This window comes from Syngnathoides biaculeatus, chromosome 12 (assembly GCF_019802595.1).
Source record: "Syngnathoides biaculeatus isolate LvHL_M chromosome 12, ASM1980259v1, whole genome shotgun sequence".
NCBI classification, from domain to species: domain Eukaryota; kingdom Metazoa; phylum Chordata; class Actinopteri; order Syngnathiformes; family Syngnathidae; genus Syngnathoides; species Syngnathoides biaculeatus.
The window spans coordinates 25,120,327-25,142,880 of NC_084651.1; the positions used below are offsets into that span (position 1 = coordinate 25,120,327).

The 22,554-nt window shown below is 43.5% G+C and overlaps 1 protein-coding gene across 2 annotated transcripts; it reads right to left on the minus strand.

Moving 5' to 3' along the window:
- Window positions 1-1,655: 1,655 nt before the first annotated feature.
- On the minus strand, window positions 1,656-21,102 carry fam98a (family with sequence similarity 98 member A). Of its 2 annotated transcripts, XM_061837978.1 has the most exons (8): window positions 20,878-21,102; window positions 20,293-20,441; window positions 19,119-19,253; window positions 17,937-18,118; window positions 6,089-6,169; window positions 5,873-5,989; window positions 5,589-5,756; window positions 1,656-2,489 (listed from the first exon to the last, which is right to left on the minus strand). In XM_061837978.1, exons 1-8 carry the CDS (start codon window positions 20,913-20,915, stop codon window positions 1,863-1,865), a joined length of 1,497 nt encoding a protein of 498 aa, XP_061693962.1. In that variant the 5' UTR covers window positions 20,916-21,102; the 3' UTR covers window positions 1,656-1,862. The 2 variants fall into 2 exon arrangements, with proteins under 2 accessions (XP_061693962.1, XP_061693963.1); XM_061837979.1 differs by lacking the exons at window positions 17,937-18,118; window positions 19,119-19,253; window positions 20,293-20,441; window positions 20,878-21,102 and adding an exon at window positions 9,508-14,105.
- Between the last annotated feature and the right edge of the window lie 1,452 nt (window positions 21,103-22,554).

The following is a 22,554-nucleotide window of genomic DNA, read 5'->3' on the forward strand; positions in this document are numbered from 1 at the left end:
TTTCCTTTACCAATATGTCCATTACAATCTGCACCAATCACAACTCTCTCGCTGTCTGGGATGCTCAGAACTACTTCATCTAGTTCCTTCCAGAATTTCTCTTTCAACTCTAGGTCACATCCTACCTGTGGTGCATAGCCGCTAACCACATTATACATAACACCCTCAATTTCAAATTTTAGTCTCATCACTCGATCTGATACTCTTTTCACCTCCAAGACATTCTTAGCCAGCTCTTCCTTTAAAATAACCCCTACTCCATTTCTCTTCCCATCTACTCCGTGGTAGAATAATTTAAACCCTGCTCCCAAACTTCTAGCCTTACTACCTTTCCACCTGCTCTCTTGGATGCACAGAATATCAACCTTTCTCCTAATCATCATGTCAACCAACTCCTGTGCTTTTCCTGTCATAGTCCCAACATTCAAAGTCCCTACACTCAGTTGTAGGCTCTGTGCATTCCTCTTTTTCTTCTGACGCTGGATCCGGTTTCCTCCTCTTCTTTGTCTTCGACCCACAGTAGCTGAATTTCCACCGACGCCCTGCAGGTTAGCAGTGCCGGGGGCGGGCGTTGTTAACCCGGGCCACGACCGATCCGGTATGGGATTCTTTAGATGAACGCTCATATTTGTTTGGCACAGTTTTTACGCCGGATGCCCTTCCTGACGCAACCCTCTGCATTTATCCGGGCTTGGGACCGGCCTACAGATTGCACTGGTTTGTGCCCCCATAGGGCTGCATTCTTTGGCGCACACGCATGTGCGTGCAATTTAAATTCTTTTGAAAAATACAATCTTTTCAAACATTTTATTTTTTTTTACACAAAACGAGATAAACAAGGGATTTGGTGTAAACAAATTGTGTGCAAAACTACTATTAAAACTCTCCATGGCGACACTGCAGCAACTTTCACTCAATGAAAAATGTTCTTTTCTTGCATCAAGCCTGATTGTCAATGCCCCGAAGAGCCAAACACCCCACTGTGATCAGTAGGTTCTTCAGCTCCACTCACAACACAGTGAACGTGCACTTTGCATAAAACTTAAAGGCCGCACTAATATCAAACTTTAGTTGTAACATAGGGGCCACAAAATATCATCTTTGGGGTACCTGCTGTTGATAATCATTGACTCAAACCCACAATTACAATTCAAAGTCCAAAATTATCCTGAAATGTTTTTGGAATGTGGGAAAAAGTCAGAAAAGCCCAATAAAATGCACACAAGTACATGAAGAAATGCAAATTTAACAATCAAGCAGATTCAACCCCATAATTTAAGGATAAAGAGGCAGACATCCTACCATTACTACATATTTTTTCAATCAGATGGTCAGACAAGCAGTGGAATGAGACAGTTTTGCTTTTGATAATTTTATTGCTCAGTCACACATTCATGCAGTCCGGTCCTCATTTGGAAGCTCACAATGGAAGAGCAACTCAATTTGACCCATTTCTAATAAATTATATTTACTGTTACTCATGAGCAAAATGAAGTCTGACCATAAAACTTAACTTTACAAGAAGGCATATGTAACAAAACCATTTTTATGAACCCTTTGTGGAATACGTAGCATTTGCATATTACCCTCATGGTGCTCTTGATGGCCAGCAGTGACGGGTTGTAATTCAAATGTCATCTGATGAGCAAATTGGTTTCCTTACAGTTATAAATCCTCATTGTGAAGGAACAAAAAATACTGTACACTTCATATGTAAATTTTCACGTGTAGGTTTATGTACTTAAGTATACAAAGATTTACTGTTCACAGTTCGATCAAACATGCTGAATACAGGAGAATCCTAAGGCCTTCATGACTTCTTTAACCAATTGCAGACTGAGCTGTAATGTTCCAAACTATCTTCAACTAGTGTAGTGGCGGCTTTGATTAAATCCAGCTTGGTTATAACTATGGCCGCCATGTTGAAAAAACTGTTCAAATTGTCCTCTTTGGTTAAAATTCTGGCCTCCTCTCCCTCCCCAGCCTCCTCCTTGTCCTCCTCGGCTTCCTCTTCCCCTGCCTCCTCTAATGCCGCCTCTCTCTTGATGCCAGTTTCCATTCTGGTGGTAATTGTCAACATAGCCTGAATGGTGGCTGGACTCCTGGGGGCCTCCTTGGCTGTTCCCACCTCCTCTATAAGCACCTCTAGTTCCCCCTCCCCCCTGATGGACTCCAGAATCTTGATACTGGCCCTTATTGTAACTGCCTCTCCCTCCTCCAACGCCTTCCCCCCAGCCTCCTTGCACTCTTCCACCCCTGCTGCCACCTCCCCCTCTGCCTCCCCTTTCTCCTCCGCCCCTCTCATAGCCCCCACGACTGCCTTGACAATAATGATCATAACCCCCCCTGCTACCACCCTGTCCACCTCCGCCATAGTGTCCACTACTTTGGGGGGCATCCTGCCGCTTTTGCCATGAAGGCATTTCTGGAGGGGGAGGCTCAATCTCACAAGGGCGGCCTCCTCTGTCTGGCACTCGACCCATTAAAACCTGTGGAGAAGAAAAGAAATATGTATGAAATACATGTTCAACACTGACCGAAAGGTTTTTCTTCTGGTATGGCAGAAGATGGAAAAATTCCACCCCTGATCATGTTTCTCATTTGACCAGTGAAAGCCATGCAGACTGCCTCACAGTACTTTTTCATCAAATCCGCACACGTTGCGTTGCGATGAAGTCATAATTGCATTTGAGCATGACCAACAGCAGACAGTTCTGACACACGAAGTTATATGCCAAATGAAATATAGTGGTACCTCTACTCGCGAACATCTCTCGTAACGAAAAATGCAGGTTCCGAAATGAATGCTCAGAAAAAATAGTCTGTAGTTACAAAAGAAAATTCAGAATATGAAAGGAAAAAAAAACAGCCGCTGGATTCGCAGCCCCCAAATTCCACTGAACGTAAACATCCTGTATCTTTGTTTGTGTGGTGCGATAGAGCTGCTTTCCCACTGGCTACGGGCATAGCATCTTCCTGTCATCAGATTGGCTAGGATGGATGTCAATCTTTACCAATGATGCATATCCTGCATCGTGAGTTCGTGTGGTGCAATAGAGCTCCTCTCCCATTGGCTATCTGCGTAGCATCTTCCTGGCATCCCATGAACTACGAGGGACGTCAATCTTTACCCAAGATGCTTTTCCTTTCCCTTGGACACTCGACTTTCACTGAAACAGGCTCGGGTTGTCAAAACCTAACGGACAACTTTTTTGTGTTATTTTCAAGTTTATTAATCTTTCTTCCCCACGGTACCCAAGAAATGGAATTGTGTTCGTGCATACGTTCGTATGTATGTTTTCTCGTGGCTGTCAAACATTTGCCTCCTCCATCCTGCACGATCTCTTTTGCTTTTCACTCAGCCTCCTCTTCGCATAGTCGTCCAACGCCAAAGGTAAATGAATATAATTATTATTCTTTCCATTATGTAGTTTGGATGCTTATTTTTGGCAGTGGGGGTGTGGGGTCGGAAGGTGCTTGGAACAAATTATGCTATTTACATGTAAAGTGGGTTTCTACTTGTGAAAAATTCATGTTATGAAATGACTTCCGTAATGGATTAATTTCATAAGTAGAGGAACCACTGTACAAAAACCTACTGTAAACTACAAATTGGCATAACTGGAATGCACAGCAATAATTCAAATCATATAGCATGTCGTGGATGGATGCAATTGCTTCTTCAGTGGAATTCAAACTTTAACTGAATTATTGGGGAGGGAAAACATTTTATAAAAGCAGTGGTTCTCAGCCAAACTACACCAATACTACATCAAGGAATATTAAACTCTCCATCATAATGGAAAACAATAAAATACAGTAACATTGTAGGCTCAAGTGTTAACCAAAAACTATGCAGGTTTTACTCCTGACCAATCGCAATAACGCATATTGATGGCGTCATCATACCTGCCCGAGAATAGAAATGCACCAGCAAACTATGAGCTGTAGCCATATATAGGAATAAAACAGATATACGGCATGCTTCTGTGAACGTCGTGCCTATGGTGGGGGCATAGGTAAGAGAACAGGAAGAGAAAAGTAGGGATTGTCATGAAGGAAGGGCAAGAGTGGTGAAAGAAGAAAAAAAGATGCTGGGGGACTGGCAGTTCACACTTGTGTAGTCCCCAATTTTCACTTAGACTCCAGTAAATAAGCAACAATATCACAAGGATGAGAACTGCCAAATGCTAAAATAAAACGATGTGTTTAATGGTACAGCAGGCATTTTACCTCAAACTGACTCCGACCATGTTACCATGGAGACTAAATCGTGAAAATGAGCGAGGCTGAGGTCTTGTTACCAAGGCCGCAAAGCTTTACAACTTCCGCTGTGTAGTCACAAACAGATTAGCTCTGTCTGCTAGTAACATACTACCTTCTTAAGTCAACACAATGTCAGAGTAAAAATAGCAGGTACAGTGATTTAAACAATGTATAAAGACAAAATAGCTCCACAGTAAACACCCCACATGTGAAGAACAACCATGTATGTTATCTCAGGGGTCAGCCAGCGGAAGCCTAAGGTCTAAAATACATTATTTGAAATATGATACAATGATAAAAAAAATATTCCTAATATCCGATATGCTAAAAGTGTTTCTTTTCACCATAGAGTGCTGAATTTGAGTTTTGAGACCAACACATTTTAAAAATTACACAGCTTTGTTTTTTTTTTCGTGTAAATATTTTTTTTTAATCAAATTAACCTTGCTTAAGATCAATATAACCCATTCAAAAAATTTTTACAAATGTTTTTCAGAATCAGAATCACAATTTATATCGCAATATATACCATTTACCGTGGAGGGATTCAATTGATACCAAGACATAGATTTTGCATCTCCCAGCCCTATTGTCATCTCACTCTTAACAGTATGCATAGTTGGAACATGAACACGACACATGGATTTGGGAAAATTTAGGGGGGTGGGGATGGGGTCCAGGATTACATAAAAAATATGCACATGAAAAATAATTCCTATTTTACCAAAAAAAAAAAAAGTAAAATCTATTTTTAGCTAGATCAATGATTCTTTTGTGAACTACTACAGAATTTCCATGTACCACACTGAGAACCGCTGGTACAGAGCAAAATCTAATCGGGTCTGATAACATCCATCCATCCATCTATCAATTTTCTCAGCCGCTTATCCTCATGAGGGTCACGGCAGTACTGGACCCGATCCCAGCTGTTATTGGGCAGGAGGCATGGAACACCCTGAACTGGTTGCCAGCCAATCACAGGGCACATGGAGACAGACAACAGCCAAACTCACAATCACAACAAGGGGCAATTTAGTCTCAAATTCATGCCTGTTTTTGGGATGCGGGAGGAAAACAGAGCCAAGCGAAAACCCAGCAAGCACAGGGAGAACATGCAAACTCCACACAGGCGGGGCCAGGATTGAACCCCATATCTCTGAACTGTGAGGCCAATGTTCTACAGCTGCGCCACATGGCCACCTTCTGATAACATTACATGGCTTAAAAAAAGAAAAGAAAAAAAAAGCAACTGACTTCCTCGGAACTGCAGAGTTGTGTACATCTCACAAAATTAACACTTTTAATTCAACAAAGTACTTCACCTTATTAATGGCACAAGCAGTCTTTTCTCTCAACCTGCCACTGCTTGTGCGAAGGATTTTTGAGAAGTCCAGTCGGGCTGCAAGAAGATGTGCCACAGAGATTTTGCTTTTTGTACTAAGGGAGGAACGTAACGGCTGATAAACTTTAGCCAAATTCCCAGCATGCGTCTGTGGTGGAACAACAACAACAACAAATGTTTGAAATCATATGAGGATAATTTGACCAATCACAGCATGTTTTTTTTATCTTCTGAAGTTGAGCAAAACCACAAGGTGGTGCATACCTTCGCTCTTTCTGACCAACCAAAAGATTGCACTGTCACGTCAAGACGTTTTAACAACATCTTCCTTCTCACATCATACTCATTTACAAGCGCTTGATTGATGGCTTCAATTTTTTCCTGTCAAAGAAAAAAAAAGGCAACAGCATTGACATTTTACTGTAGTATAGGATATTACCCCCCCCCCCCAACGATCTTTTAGAATTTTCATGTAGTTACCATGTGCACGGGTCCAAAGGCTTTCTTCAGCAAAGGCTCTCCTATATGATTTGGTGGTACTCTACTCAAAGCTTCTTTCAGCTACCATATACAGACATACACGGGACAGAAAACAACATGGAGTTTAAGAAAATACAGCAAAAACCTATTGTAGAATATTAAATTGTACTCCCAGGGGAAAATTTTATAGATTTACATTAATCTGACCAAAAGAAAGATAGGGACCAATGTTTTAATTTTTAGGCGAAGTAAAACAAAATGCATTTCTTAATTCATAGACGATGTAACACAAAAACACAATAAACAGTGCAACAAATATAACACTGGCTGATCTGATGAGACGTAACAATAAAAATAAAGGATGTCTGCTTTAGATGGCAGTAGAGTAGCCAAAACATTGCACTGAAGTTGTGACTGAAGTAATAGTAAAAAGAAATCCTCCCAAAAACTTTGAGGAAGAGTAAGATACAATAGTGAAATAATTACTCAAACTACGAGGTAAATAGTAACTTCAGATTGTTTTAACAACACCATAAACCAATAAAAGAAATTACATAAAATGTTAATGCATAAATTTAGATATTTGTGTGTCTGTGGGTGCGTGCGTGCGCAAGCATAGTCAAAACTACAACAAAATATCTGCAATTTACTGCAGTGTTTTATCAAGAAGCGGCACAACTGGTTGGAGTGATGCCCTCAGACAGTTTTGAGGACCGGGGTTCAAATCCAAGCACCGCCTGTGTGGAACTAGCAAGTTCTCCCCATGCCTGCATGAGTTTTCTCCAGGCACACAAGGAGGTTACTGACTGTAAAGTAGTGGTAGGGGAGAGTGTAGCTCGACAGCATAGGATGGTAGTGTGTAGGATGACTCTGGTGGTGGGTAGGAAAATTAAGAAGACAAAGGTAGAGCAGAGAACCTGGTGGTGGAAGCTGAGAAAGGAAGAATGTCGTGCGGCCTTTCGGAAAGAGGAAAGACAGGCTCTCTATGGAAAGCAGAAGCTCCCGGAAGACTGGACAACGACAGCCAAGGTAATCAGAGAGACAGGCAGGAGAGTACTTGGTGTGTCTTTTGGTAGGAAAGGGGAGAAGGAGACTTGGTGGTGGAACCCCATAATACAGGGAGTCATACAAGGAAAGAGATTAGCGAAGAAGAAGTGGGATACTGAGAGGACTGAGGAGAGGCGAAAGGAGTACATCGAGATGCGACATAGGGCAAAGGTAGAGGTGGCCAAGGCAAAATACGAGGCATATGATGACATGTACACCAGGTTGGACACAAAGCAGGAGAAAAGGATCTCTACAGGTTGGCCAGACAGAGGGATAGAGATGGGAAGGATGTGCAGCAGGTAAGGGTGATTAAGGATAGAGATGGAAATGTGTTGACTGGTGGCGGGAGTGTGCTAAATAGATGGAAAGAATACTTTGAGAAGTTGATGAATGAAGAAAATGAGAGAGAAGGAAGAGTTGAAGAGGCAAGTGTGAAAGACCAGGAAGTGGCAATGATTACCAAGGGGGAAGTCAGAAAGGCACTCCAAAGGATGAAAAATGGAAAGGCAGTTGGTCCTGATGACATACCGGTAGAGGTATGGAAGCAATTTGGAGAGATGGCTGTGGAGTTTTTGACCAACTTATTCAACAGAATACTAGCGGGCGAAAAGATGCCTGAAGAATGGAGGAAAAGTGTTCTAGTTCTCATTTTTAAGAACAAAGGGGATGTTCAGAGCTGTGGGAACTATAGAGGAATAAAGTTGATGAGCCACACAATGAAGTTATAGGAAAGAGTAGTGGAGGCTAGACTCAGGACAGAATTAAGTATCTGCGAGCAACAGTATGGTTTCATGCCTAGAAAGAGTACCACAGATGCATTATTTGCCTTGAGGATGCTAGTGGAAAAGTACAGAGAAGGTCAGAAGGAGCTACATTGTGTCTTTGTGGAGTACCAAGAGAGGAACTGTGGTACTGCATGCGTAAGTCTGGTGTGGCAGAGAAGTATGTTAAAATAGTACAGGACATGTATGATGCCAGAAGAACAATGGTGAGGTGTGCCTTAGGTGTGACAGAGGAATTTAAGGTGGAGGCGGGACTGCATCAGGGATCAGCTCTGAGCCCCTTCCTGTTTGCAGTAGTAATGGATAGGCTGACAGATGAGGTTAGACTGGAATCCCCTTGGACCATGATGTTCGCAGATGATATTGTGATATGCAGTGAAAGCAGGGAGCATGCAGAGGAACAATTAGAAAGATGGAGACATGCACTGGAAAGGAGAGGAATGAAGATTAGCCGAAGTAAAACAGAATATCTGAGCGTGAATGACAAAAGTGGAGGGGGAAGAATGAGGCAACAGGGAGAAGAGATAGTGAGGGTGGACGACTTCAAATATTTAGGGTCAACAATCCAGAGCAATGGTGAGTGTGGTAAGGAAGTGAAGAAACGGGTCCAAGCAGGTTGGAACAGCTGGCGAAAGGTGTCTGGTGTGTTATATGACAGAGTCTCTGCTAGGATGAAGGGCAAAGTTTACAAAACAGTGGTGAGGGCGGCCATGATGTACGGATTAGAGACCGTGGCACTGAAGAAACAACAGGAAGCAGAACTGGAGGTGGCAGAAATGAAGATGCTGAGGTTCTCGCTCGGAGTGACCAGGTCGGATAGGATTAGAAATGAGCTCATTAGAGGGACAGCCAAAGTTGGATGTTTTGGAGACAAGATTCGAGAGAGCAGACTTCGATGGTTTGGACATGTTCAGAGGCGAGAGAGTGAGTATATTGGTAGAAGGATGCTGAGGATGGAGCTCCCAGGCAAAAGAGCGAGAGGAAGACCAAAGAGGTTTGTGGATGTGGTGAGGGAAGACATGAGGGCAGTTGGGGTTAGAGAGGAAGATGCAGGAGATGGGCTAAGATGGCAAAAGATGACACGCTGTGGCGACCCCTAACGGGACAAGCCGAAAGGAAAAGAAGAAGAATTGGAGACTCTAAATTGCTCCAAGTTCTGATTGTGAGTGCGCCTGTTGTCTGTATCTATGTGCATTGTGATTGGCTGGCAACGAGTTCAGGGTGTACCCCCCCCTTCTGCCGATGATAGCTGGGATAGGCTCCAGCACTCCTGCGACCCTTGTGTGGATAAGAGTCTCAAAAAATGGATGGATATTTTCTCAAGTTAGAAGTGAGCCGAAATAGCCACGTTTGGGCAAGCAGTACATAAAAACGTATGTATTTGTCTAAATGTAAATAACAGTAGTGTTCTGTTGAATTTACCAACAGGGCTACCACATATGCACAACAAATCAGCCAAACTGGATTATCTAGTTTTACTACCGTATTGTCCGCACGATAAGGCGCACTGCCTTATAAGGTCCATCTTCAATGACTGGCCTATTTTAAAGCTTTTTTCATATACATTGAAGAAAAGGAGTGTTTGAATACCCTGCTATATTGCAAGTTCTGCCACTTAGAAATCATGGAGGGGTCTGAAATTTTCATCGTAGGTGCATGTCCACTGTGAGAGAGATAATCTAAAAAGAAAAATCCAGAAATCACAATCTATGTTTTAAAATTAAACTTAAAAATTTAAAAATTTAAGGGCTTTTTAGGGGCATTCTTAGGGGCTGACACGAAAAATTTAGGGCTGACACGGAAAAAATTTAGGGCCGGCACGAAAAATTTAGGGCCATCGTGGGAAATCAAGAGTAAGGAAAAAAGACTCACCCAATGGTGCCATCAACCGTTCTTGGTTCATCAAATGTTCCAGTACCTCAGTATCTGTGACAGTGATCACCTGTCGCCCCTTGTGGTAGTTCTCATTGATATGACCATTGTAAACGTCTTCACATAACAGTATATAGAAAAACAAATTCTAACTACAATTGCAACAATATACACAAATGTCTTCTACTGATGTCTGTTTCAGCACCCCTACTCTTGCTCCTTAAGCCTACCCAGTGCCTCCTCTATTTGTTGCTGCAGAGGTGCCAAAGTGGCTCTCTTGTTCTTTGATCTGCCTCTGAGTGCATTGGCCTCGGTGATAAACCTCAGATTCCTCTTTTCTTCTGCCTCCTCTCACTGCGTGTCAGCCTTCTCAATAAGTGTTGATATGTCAGTCTCTATTCTGGCTTTTTTGGCTTTGAGGCAGTAGAGATGAAAAGTGGGCAGCGATGCCAAATGTAGCCAGGTACGAAGTCTTCCTTTCCCCACAGTGGTAGTTTTTAGCAATGTCACTGTCTGGGAACATGATTGCAAACACTTTCAAATTATTTTCACAAGATTTGTAACTGTAATGGCTGCAGATCACTTTTAAAGTCCACGCGATCTCTGCCTTTAACGAGTCCGTCTTCGTGTATTGAACTACGTTCATAAAGCCTGACTTCTGGCTGGACATCTGTAGGTGCGCATTAGGGATCGCAACCGGTTACAAATAACCGGTTTCCGTTTTTTTAAAACCGAAACCGGTAATCGGACTTTCGAAATCGGTTAAAATTTCCAATCATTTCTTCCGGTTCCTACTCCACATTGCGCTATTTTTTTCAACATTATTTCCACTTTTTTCAAGTTTCGCTGTTAGAGTAAAGTTGGACTCAAAAGAACATTCAGTTAAATCAAAGAAACATCAAACATGGCATCGAGGAAACGCTCCAAAGTATGGGAGTAAACTTGTTTTTTGGCAGACATCCAAACACTACTCACATAACGGGGGGAACTCTGTGAACTCGTCACTCCGGAAGAGCAACAACAAAAACAGTCCGTGCGGAACCCCGCACCCCAACTCGAGGTCACGTGAGTGAATTATGTAAACACCACTATGGTACCCGTTTTTTGCTACAGCTGTTCGGTGAAAACCGGTTAGGAAAATAAGCGTTTTTTTGCGATCCCTAGTGCGCATGCACTGCTAGTAACACTGCCTGAAGTTGATGCTTCACTATCTTATATTTTAGAAACAGATTCATACCAACGGAAGATGAGAGAGTCTTTGCCAAATCAGCGTGTCTCCTGTTTTTCCGGTGCAACTCCAGCGCTTTGACGCCCATCTTTTCAAGCTGGTAACTCTGCTTGCACAGATGACAGTAAAACATGTGCCGATCTTTTGGATCTCGACGAACCCAGCTCCCAAACTCCTTACTTTCAACCCAAGCTTCTTGAAAAATGCACTTCCCCGTGATACAAGTTGGACCGATGAAAGAACTACGCTATGTCGTGACGATGACGAAGTGAAATGCCTACTCACGGAAACAAACAATGGAATATCGACAAGATGGCGACTAGTTGTCAACACGGTGACTTCCGTTGACAATTTCCGGCTGATTTGGACGCCAGACGGATCGCTATTTTTTTTTTTAAATAAAAGATTAATTCATTTTTTTAGGGAGAATGTTGGCGGTAGAGGTCCTCCCTTTGATTTTTTTTAAATTTAAAGGCCTTTTTAGGGGCCGGTTTTTGCGGATTTTAAGGACTTAGGACCGCGTGCGAACACTGCTAGAATTCTGACCCTCAAGGACCTGTTAGTCTGCCTTAAAAAGTCCACCTCCACTCCATGTATTATGTGAGATCAGAAGCACATGTGTAAGGTCATTAGCTGCATAAAGACACCTGTCTACCCCATACAATTTGTAAGACTCGAACTTGTAACATGGCCAAGACCAAAGAGCTCTCCAAAGACACCAGAGACAAAATTGGACAACTCCACATGGCTGGAAAGGGCTACGGAGAAATTGCCAAGCAGCTTGGTGAAAAAAGGTCCACTGTTGGAGCAATCATTAGAAAATGGAAGAAGCTAAACATGACTGTCAATCTCAATTGGAGTGGAGCCCCATTCAAGATATCACCTTGTGGGGTCTCAATGATCCTTAGAAAGGTGAGGAATCAGCCCGGGACTACACGACAGGACTTGGTCAATGACCTGGAAAGACCTGGGACCACCGTTTCCAAGGTGACTGTTGGTAGTACACTAAGACGTCATGGTTTGAAATCATGCATGGCACGGAAGGTTCCCCTGCTTAAACCAGCACATGTCAAGGCCTGTCTTAAATTTGCCAATGGCCATTTGGATGATACAGAGGAGTTATGGGAGAAGGGTTTGTGGTGAGATGAGACCAAAATTGAACTTTTTGGTCATAATTCCACTAAAAGTTTTGGAGGAAGACGAATAATGAGTTCCATCCCAAGAACACCATCCCTACTGTGAAGAATGGGGGTGGTACCATCATACTTTGGGGGTGTTTTTCTGCACATGGGACAGGACGACTGCACTGTATTAAGGAGAGGATGACCGCAGCTACGTATTGTGAGATTTTGGGGCGCAACCTCTTTCCCTCAGTCAAAGCATTGAAGATGGGTCGTGGCTGGGTCTTTCAATATGACATTGACCCGAATCACACAGCCTGGGAAACCAAGGAATGTCTCTGTAAGAAGCCTATTAAGGTTCTGCCGTGGCCTAGCCAGTCTCCAGACCTAAACCACATGGAAAATCTTTGGAGGGAACTGAAACTCTGTGTTTCTCAGCGACAGAGCAGAAATCTGTCCAATCTAGAGAAGATCTGTGTGGAGGAGTGGGCGCATAGAATAGATTCTACAGTAGCGGTTGGGGTTACATTATGCATCCATTAGATGGGCTGCGCTAAAAGGTCAATATTGATCCATATGTAAGGTCCACCTGATAAGGCACACTGTCAGCTTTTGAGAAAATTAAAGGCTATTGGGTGCACCTTATCGTGAGGAAAAAAAGGAACGTAAAACGGGGAAGCCCAATGAAAGCCACTGTGTGGGGTCAAGTGACTGTTTTTAGATTCCTGAACAAGACTGCAGCAGTCAATATAGAAATCAAAGTCTCAGACACAAAATAAGCATTAATTGATACAAATAGCGAGCGACATTTACGTCATTCTCAAAATAAGTTACTTGAATGAATGAATGCCATTGTCATCATACAAATTGTACAGTTTGTATGAAATTGCAGAGCCTCTCTTGCTTCAGTGCATAGATAAAAGCAAAAAAAAAAAACAAGTGTAAAAAAAAAATACAAAAAGTATTGATATTGAAATCTGTGTGCCTTTGCATCAATAACAGAAGAGAAAACATGAGAGTTTAGGGTGGTGATGGCGCTTTGGGGAAAAAAATGGTTCCTTAGTCTGTTGATCTTTGCTTTTGCGCATATGTAGCGCCTTCCAGATGGCAGGAGCTCAATCAGTTAAGTATCAGTTGTGGAGTTGTGTTGAACTTTTGCGCTCTGCTAAGGCACAGAAAGGAATGTCTGCCTGCCATAGAGGGGAGGGTAGCCAACGATCTTCTGTGCTGCTTTGATTGTTCTCTGAAGCCTCAGTGCTTCTTCACAGTAGAAGCCACAGAACTACACAGCACCATATACTGACAGAAAAAAATTGAAAGTTTTGCGGATTTAAAAAAAATATATATATATCACAGATCCATAATTACTCGGACACTTTTCCGTGACCCTCTTAACGTTGGTGATGTGCATTTCTTCAGATAATCCTTGAGGTGGTTTTACACCTTCATTGGAGTTCAGCTGTGTTTGATTATCCTGACTTGTTTAGGCCTCATACCTGTCTAAAATAAGACCTTACAGATCATTGTGCATGTCAGACCAAATGAGAATCATAAGGTAAAAAGAACTGCTTGAAGAACTCAGAGACAGAATTGTGGCAAGGCTCTGGACAAGGTAACAAAAAAAAAAATCTTCTGCATTCAAGATTTCGAAGATCACAGTGGCATCAATAATCCTTAAGTGGAAGACTTGACTAGAACACTTCCTGGAGCTCGCCTTTGTGCCAAACTGAGCAATCATGGAAGAAGAGCCTAGGTGAGCGAAATAAAGAAGAACCTAATGATAGATCACTGTGGCTGAGTTTCGGGAGATGGGAGAACGTTCTAGAAAGCAAACCATCACAGCAGCCCTTTACCAGTCAGGGCTTTATGGCAGAGTGGCCAGAGGGAAGCCTTTCCTCAGTCCAAGACGGACGGACGGATATTCCAATAAATAAATAAGAAAATAAAGGACTCCAAGATGGTACAAAAAAAAAAAAAAAAAAGATTATCTGGTATGATGAGACCAGTATATCACTTTCTGGACTTAATACTAAGTAGCGCCTGTGGAAAAAAACAGGTACTACTCATCATCCATCCAATAAAGACAGAAATAAAATGAAGAAATTAACATTGCAAAGAGGGACTATGCAGCTAAACTGGAAAAACATCTTTGCTCCAGATTTGAAAAACTTCTACATCATGCACCCACCAAGCTGCACCACTTTTCACTCCACTGTTAAACATCCACGAAAGGGACGTTAAGCAGATCTTCAAACAACAAAGCATCGGGCCCAGACCTTGTGTACCCATTCTTCCTCAAAGTCTGCACAGACCAACTTGCTCCTGTCTACACAAAGATCTTCAACAGGTCTCTAGAACTGTGTGAAGTACCAACCTGCTTCAAATGCCGGACCCCATACCGGTCCCAAAAAAGCAGCAGTCTCAGGTCTTAATGACTACAGGCCTGTGTCTGTGGTCATGAAGTCCTTTGAACGCCTTGTGCTGGACCACCTCAAGAGAGTCACAGGTCCCCAGCTGGACACACTGTAGTTTGCCTATCGAGCTAACAGGTCTGCGGATGTCGTCGTCAACATGGGTCTGCACTTCCTCCTTGAACATCTAGACACTGAAGGAACCTATGCGAGGATCCTGTTAGTGGCTTTCAGCTCTGCTTTTAACGCCATCATACCTGAACTCCTCTCCTCCAAACTTTGCATCAATCCATCTTGGAGGAGCTCAGGCCCAGAAAAGCCAGCGACCTTTCTGGGAGTTCTTGATATATCTCTTTTGCATTGTATCATTTAGGTTGCACTTACAGATGTGGCACTGAACTTTTTTTAAAACAAAGTTTATCAGTGTGAAGTTTCAAAATCTTTTCTTAGTAATGTATTCAATTCACAGATTGAACATGATTTCCAAATGATTAAGGTTTTGGAAAAGCCCAGTCAAAGTCCAGACCTGAATCTGATTGAACATCTGTTGGGATATCTGAGGGCTGTGCACAAGAGTACCACTACAGAGGTACTTTAAAACAGTAGGAGTTTTAGGAATTGCATACAACATTATTGTCCTTTATCTGGTATACTGGAGAGGTGTTCACGTCACGGATGAATACCGTTTTTCACTGATCAGGGAGGCTGGCAGACAGCGTGTGTGGCATTGTGTGGCTGAGCAGTTTGCTGATGTCAACTTTGTGGATTAAGCAGCCCATGGTAAGGGCGAGGTTATGGGATGGGCAGGCCTATGTTTAAGGGAACAAACTGGTGTATTTTGAGGATGGCATTTAGAACGGGCAGAGATCCTGAGGCCCATTCCTGTGCCATTCATTCACAACCATCTTTTTGTGTTTCAGCATGTTAATGCAGGCCCCCATCTTGCAAGGATCTGTACACAATTCCTGGAAGCTGAAAACATGCCAGTTCTTGCATGGCCAGCATACTCAATGGCCATGACACACAATGAGCATGTTTGGGATGATTTGGATCAGTGTATATGACAGCATATTCCAGTTCCTGTCAATATCCAGCAACTTCACAAAGTCATTGAAGAGTGGAGCAACATTCCAAAGACCACAATCAATAACTTGATCAATATTTTTTTTCCTCCTCGGCACACCGTCGCGATCAACCAAAACTGCCGCGCGATAGACTCATTGAGCACCCCTGCTGTAGACTGTCGCACGACTCGTCACTTCGAACTGATCTCTTGCATAATTATCATTGCATTTGTCTGTAACAGAGAACCACAAAGTGCATGCTTTATAAGCTTAACATAATGTGGGGCGTTGATGCACTCTCCAGTCATCCATTCTCTACCGCTTTTCCAGATCGGGTCGCGGGGAAGTCTCTTCAGCGGGGATACCCAGACTTCCCTTTCCCCAGCCACTTATTCCAGCTCTTCCAGAGGGATCCTGAGACATTCCCAAGCCAGCAGAGAGACAGTCTCTCCAGCATGTCCTGGGTCGTCCTCGAGGTGTCTTTCCAGTGGGACATGACCAGGAACACCTCACCAGGGAGGCGTCCAGGAGGCATCCGAATCAAATGCCCCAGCCACCTCATCTGGCTCCTCTCAATACAGAGGAGTCGCAGCTCGACACTGAGCCCCCCCCCCCCCCCCCCCCCCCCGGATGACCGAGCTTCTCAACCTATCTCTAAGGGAGAGCCCGGACACTCTGCCGCTTGTAGCCAGGATGTTGTTCTTTCAGTCATCACCCACAGGTTAGGGTAGGAATGTAGATTGACTGGTAAATTGAGAGCTTTGCCTTAGCTCCCTCTTTACCACAACGGACCGATACAAAGTCCACATCACTGCAGACACTGCACCAATCCGTCTGTCGATCTCCCACTCCATTCTTCCCTCACTCGTGAACAAGACCAAGATATTTGAACTCCTCCACTTGGGGAAGGATCTCATCCCCAGACCTGAGATGAGGTCTGGAGAGGGCGCGCCACCCTTTTCCGACTGAGGACCATAGTCTCGGATTTGGTGGTGCTGAGTCTCATCCCAGCCGCTTCACACTCTGCTGCGAATCGCTCCAGTGAGAGCTGGAGATCACGGCTTGATGAAGCCAACCACATCATCTGCCAAGAGCAGAGATGCGATGCTGAGGCCACCAAACCAGACACTCTCTACGCCTCGGCTCCGCCTAGAAATTCTGTCCATAAAAGTTATGAACAAAATCAGTGACAAAGGGCAGCTTTGCCAGAGTCCAACTCTCACCGGAAATGAGTCTGACTTATTGCCGGCAATGCGGACCAAACAGTGGTCGTACAGGGACCGAACAGCTTGTATCAGGGGATTCGGTACCCGATACTCCCGAAGAAGCCCCCACAGGACTCCCCGAGGGACATGGTCAAATACCTTCTCCAAGTCCACAAAACACACGTTGACTGGTTGGGCAAACTCACATGAACCCTCGAGGATCCTGCCAAGACTGTAGCGCGAAAACCACATTGCTCCTCCTGAATCCGAGACTCAACTTCCCGACGGACCCTCCTCTCCAGTACCCCTGAGTAGACTTTACAGGGGAGGCTGAGAAGTGTGATCCCTTTATAGTTGGAACACACCCTCCAGTCACCCTTCTTGTAAAGGGGGACCACCACCCCAGTCTGCCTATCCAGAGACACTCCCCGATGCCACCAAGGAGCTTTTTAACCACCTCGGTGACCTCAACCCCAGAGATAGAAGATCCCACCTCACAGCACCCAGACTCAGGTTCTTCGTGGGAAGGCGTGTTGGTGGAATTTAGGTCTTCTAAGTATTCTCCCCACTAACTCGCAACATCCCGAGATGAGTTCAGCAGCACCCCGTCCCCACCATACACAGTGTTGACGGTGCAATGCTTCCCCCTCCTAAGACGCCGGACAATGGACCAGGATTTCCTGGAAGCCGTCCTGACGTCTTTCTCCATGGCTTCACTGAACTCATCCCACGCCTGGGTTTTTGCCTCTAGATCACCAAAGCCGCATTCCGGTTGGCCAGCTGATACCCATCAGCTGCCTTGGGAGTCCCACACTCTTAACAGCTCTAAATGAAGACTGCATCTTAGACAACAGTGACTCTTATAAGGAATAGTTCCTATTAACAATCTATTGTTCTTTGTTTGTTAGTTTGTTCTGAATGTCGTACCAGGGTGGCACCGACTGCCAGAGACAAATTCCTCGTGTGTTGTTACATACTTGGCCATTAAACCAGATTCTGAACTTTGGTTTTGTCATCTAGTCAATATCATGTTTTTTATCCATTTGGTTTACCTTTATTACTTCTTATTAGTGCTTTAACAGTACAACTGTGTGTATATTGTATTTCACCAAACTGACCTTCTTCTCAATGCCACTAAAGAACTGGAACATGCCAATGTTGGCTGGAGGTTTGGACATGCCAAGTGCCATGCAGATGCTCTTTAGTTCCTGGAAGGCAGGGCTACCAGACTCCTGGGCCTTCATCTGGGGTCTGTTTACGAGGATCATCTTTGAAGCCTCAAGCTCAGACACCAGAAAAGCTGAGATGAAAATGACACTTGGTTATTATTTCAGGCATATTCAAATGTGTGTACCTTGCTTGTTCCAATTGAGCCATCGACTGTGGGAGAAATTATTTGTCAAACATAACATAAAAGCTGGCTTTCAAATTGACAAAGCTACTCTATGTGGCACCGGAGCAACAATACAGAGCGGCTCTATTCCAAAAATATAAAAGAGTAATGTCTAGAAAAATGCTTACAAAATTTAAAAAAAAAAAAAAGTTCCCTCTATCTTCAGTGTATGGAATAACGGTGTACTAGTTTCTCAAAACTATCAGTCACCTGGATTTACACTGCATGTCCAAATGCCCACTTCTTATTTAATGCCGCAAGACAGGTGTGGCAACAGAAAAATCAATCCACGAGTGTGGCACAAAAGACTGGAAAAATGCACCAGAATTAATAGTTACTTTGAGGAGGGAACAACTTAGTTTGGATTTGAAATGCTTCTTTGAGTGACACCAGCCCTGGAACTCCCCAAAATTAAATGTATATTTCAGGTAACACATAACCCCATATCACAGTTTACATTCAGGGAACATTTGAACCACCCCTTTTATGCAGATGCCCAAATTCCATTTAAATGGGAACTATGCTTTTGCTTTAGTTTAAACAGCTGCGTTTTTATTCTGCTTCTGTTGTTTGGACAGAAAAGTCTGTATACATCACAGAGCATGTATTTTGATGTCCAAATAGCATTGACACATACATCTGTTTGCTTCATTTATGCTGCAGTGTCACTGGCAAATATTAATCAAATTTTGATCCATAGTCAGAATACACTAGATTATCATCTGAATATCACACTCCAGGCAGGGTTTTATTTCTTTATGCTGCCATGACACAAACCCAAATTGTGCCACTTAGTTTGAAAAAAAAAAAAAAAAAAATCAAAACTTTGGCACTTGAACTATGCAGTGTAAATTGAGCCGAAGAGACGATTTATGCGACAACAAAATTACCAATACTGATAGCATACAGAGCAGCAGCAGACAGTCATTCTTGTTGAGAAGCCTTTGGGTAACATCTCCACTTGTGAGAACGGAGTAAGGACATGAGACCTCTGACAAGAGTCCGCTCATCTCCAGCTGGAAGCCCTCTGACTCACTTGGACCTGTAATGGGTAAAAGAGCAACTATCTTGCATTTTTCTACATGTGAAATTAAAAACAAATATTACAAAACAAAAATGTTCTACATATCTACAGGATCTTGCAAGGTGTTTAAACAGAATTGCAACCATGTGACCATTGTTTGGTTGCATTTTCATTACTCTTTATTCAATTTCAAATGCATTTTTAGGGTATCTAAAATATAAAAAAGGCACCACGGTGGAATAGCTGTAGAGCATTGGCCTCACATTTCTGAAGACTGGGGTTCAAATCCCGGCCCTGCCTGTGTGGAGTTTGCATATTCTCCCCGTGCCTGTGTGGGTTTTTCTCCGGGCACTCCGGTTTCATACTACATCCCAAAAACATGCAAAAATAATTGGGCACTCTAAATTGCGCCTCGGTGTGATTGTGAGTGAGACTGTTGTTTGTCTCCATGAGCTCTGCAACTGGCTGGCAACCAGTTCAGAGTGAACTCTGACTCCTGCCCGATGACAGCTTGGATAGGGACCGGCACTTCCATTACCCTCATGAGGGTAAGCAGGTCAGAGAATGGATTAAATATAAAAATGACATACATACAAAACATATCTAAGAAACTTATGGAACATCCTAAACATATACACTACCACTCTGTCTCTCTCTCTCTTACACATCACACACAGACACGCGCGGAGTGCTAAGAATTGAATCCCCACCTTCAGACTACACATGACAACATCCGAACAATTCACACTCACGCCTCCGGCCAATTTAGAGTCTTCAATCAACCTATCACGCACATTTTGGGGATATGGGAGGAAACCCACAAAGGCACAGGGAGAGCATGTAAACTCCACACAGGTGATGCTGGGATTTGAACCTTGGTCCTCAAAACTGAGGCAGATGATCCTCATCAACCATGACCACCATCGTATGACAATGTAATCTAATTTCAAGTCATTGACAATTTCCTCCAGGAATTGGAATGAGTTGAACAAAACTTTTACTCCATTTATTTATTTATTATGTGCTACTATTTTGGAAGAAGCACATGAAATCTTACTGTTTGTGGCATGGACATTCTCTTCCAGTTTGCAGTGAAGTCTGAGCTCTGACACAATCCAAGCACAAAGCTTTGTAAACTCCGGCGAAGCAGCCCCACCATTTACAGCTGACTCCAGAACCCCGTCTTCCAACAGTGGGCCTTGATACCTAATGACAACAACACCCATTAAATTTTGGCTGGAGACGGACAGTCTATTTTATCCTCATCAGCGCAGCTAATTAGTTAAGACTAACGTTATTTTTAAATTGAGAGCGCGTAAACTAAAACCTGCTGCCAAATTTGACTTAAATGAGTTAAAAAGGATATGTGCCATCGTGACATAAGGGAGCTGCCCTAAATCGCAGCAACAATCAACAGCAGTTTCGTTTCAAAATTGACAAGGATTATAGTTTGTATATACACAAGATCTAGTCCCTCTGTTGTTACGATGATAGAAAGGGCATAAATCTAGCTCTTAATTAAATGACGTTAGCTTCAACACCGGGTTTGTTGTGAGCTAAAGCAGACACGTCACTCCATTGCTAAATTCATGCAGCCACTTGAAATCCCGACTCTTTATTTGTTGAGTAACATAGTGCTTACCCTAAATCTTCAAGAGAGACGATAATATCATTCTCCATACTGATAACGTTTGTGTCTGCTCTAAAATTAGAAAATGTCAACCACACTTATGTCTACGTGGGGGCTGACTGCGGTCGACTTCTTCGCTGGTTGTATTGCTGTTCAGCAACCGGTCGATTGGGCAGAACACCACCAACTCGTAGTCTTCTTCTTCTTCTACTTCTTCTTCTTCTTCTTCTTCTTCTTCAACTTCTACTCCTCGTCCTCCTCTTCCACCTCTTTTCGGTTTGTCCCGTCAGGGGTCGCCATAGCGCATCATCTTTTTCCATGTTCCTGCATCTTCTTCTATTACCAACAGCTCTCGTCTTCCATTTCAGGATCCATCGACGTTCTCTTTGGTCTTGTTATTAAATTACAGAATTAAAATAAACGGGGAAAGAAGGAAACAAAACAAAATTTAAAAAACTATGTAGAAAAATAAGGTTACTTTAAATCCATCCATCCATTTTCTTTGCCGCTTATCCTCACGAGGGTCACGGGTAGTGCTGGAGCCTATCCCAGCTGTCAACGGGCAGGAGGTGGATACACCCTGAACAAGTTGCCAGCCAATCGCAGGGCAGATTGAGACAAACAGCTGCACTCACAATCACAGCTAAGGGCAATTTAGAGTGTCCATTTAATGTCATATGTTTTTGGAATGTGGGAGGAAACCAGAGTGCCCGGAGGAAACCCAAGCAGGCACGGGGAGAACATGCAAACTCCACACTGGCGGGTCCGGGATTGAACCCAGGACCTCAGAACTGTGAGGCCAACGCTTTACCAGCTGACCCACCGTGCTGCCAGGTTACTTTAAATAACAGTAAAATGGGCATTTAATTTTACATATAATGGAAGATTAGAGTAGAAGGTTCTTGTGATTATAATCTCTTGTTCCATAATACCTGAAGAATAGTGTACAATGTACGTTGACAAAATATTGGTGATTTCATAATGATATTTTGTCCTTTTTGACAGACATGCCTAATCTAAATTGTCTTGCCAGTCATCTTTGTCACGACCAAGAAATCCATGGAAAATGACTTAGATGTCAGAAATTAGTGAACCCTAAAAGAAGTCAAAAGACAACATTTTGTATGCTACATAATTACATTATGAAATTTTGCTTTCTAATAAGGCAAACACACCTTACTAAAGTTACATATTGTTACATTGTGGTACATAGTAGTTGAAATATAGGAGAGTCCTCGGTTCCATCTGCGTTGGCGGTCGTGAGATGCTGCAAGCGGACCTGGGAGCTAGCCAAAAGGATGCTGTTGTGAATGGGTAGCACCTACAAGACTGCGGCAGATCGCAAGAGGAGGAGGGCACCGACATACAAGGTGGGACAACGCGTCTGGTTGTCCACAAGGAGCCTTCCACTTCGGACGGAGTCCCGCAAGCTAACTCCCAGGTTTGTGGGTCTATTCCCCATCACCAAAGTAATTAATCCGGTCGCTGTCTCCTTGAAGCTCCCCAGGTCTATGAGAGTCCATCCCACGTTCCACGTGAGCCTGCTCAGGCCAGCTTGCCCTTCTCCGTTAGTCCCTCCGGCCAAATCCCCCTCCGCCCCCCTGGGGAAGGTTGATGGAGACCCGGTGCACTCAGTGGGTCAGCTCCTGTCATCCTGCCGGAGGGGGATCGGGGTCCAGTACTTGGTGG

Coding starts and splice junctions, on each gene's coding strand:
- fam98a (XM_061837978.1), bottom strand. CDS start 20,915: ATGGAGAATGATATTATCGTCTCTCTTGAAGATTTAGG. Junction 5,757..5,872: donor GTTGGTCAGAAAGAGCGAAG/GTATGCACCACC, acceptor GTTCCACCACAG/ACGCATGCTGGGAATTTGGC. Junction 2,490..5,588: donor CTGCTTGTGCCATTAATAAG/GTGAAGTACTTT, acceptor TCTTCTCCACAG/GTTTTAATGGGTCGAGTGCC.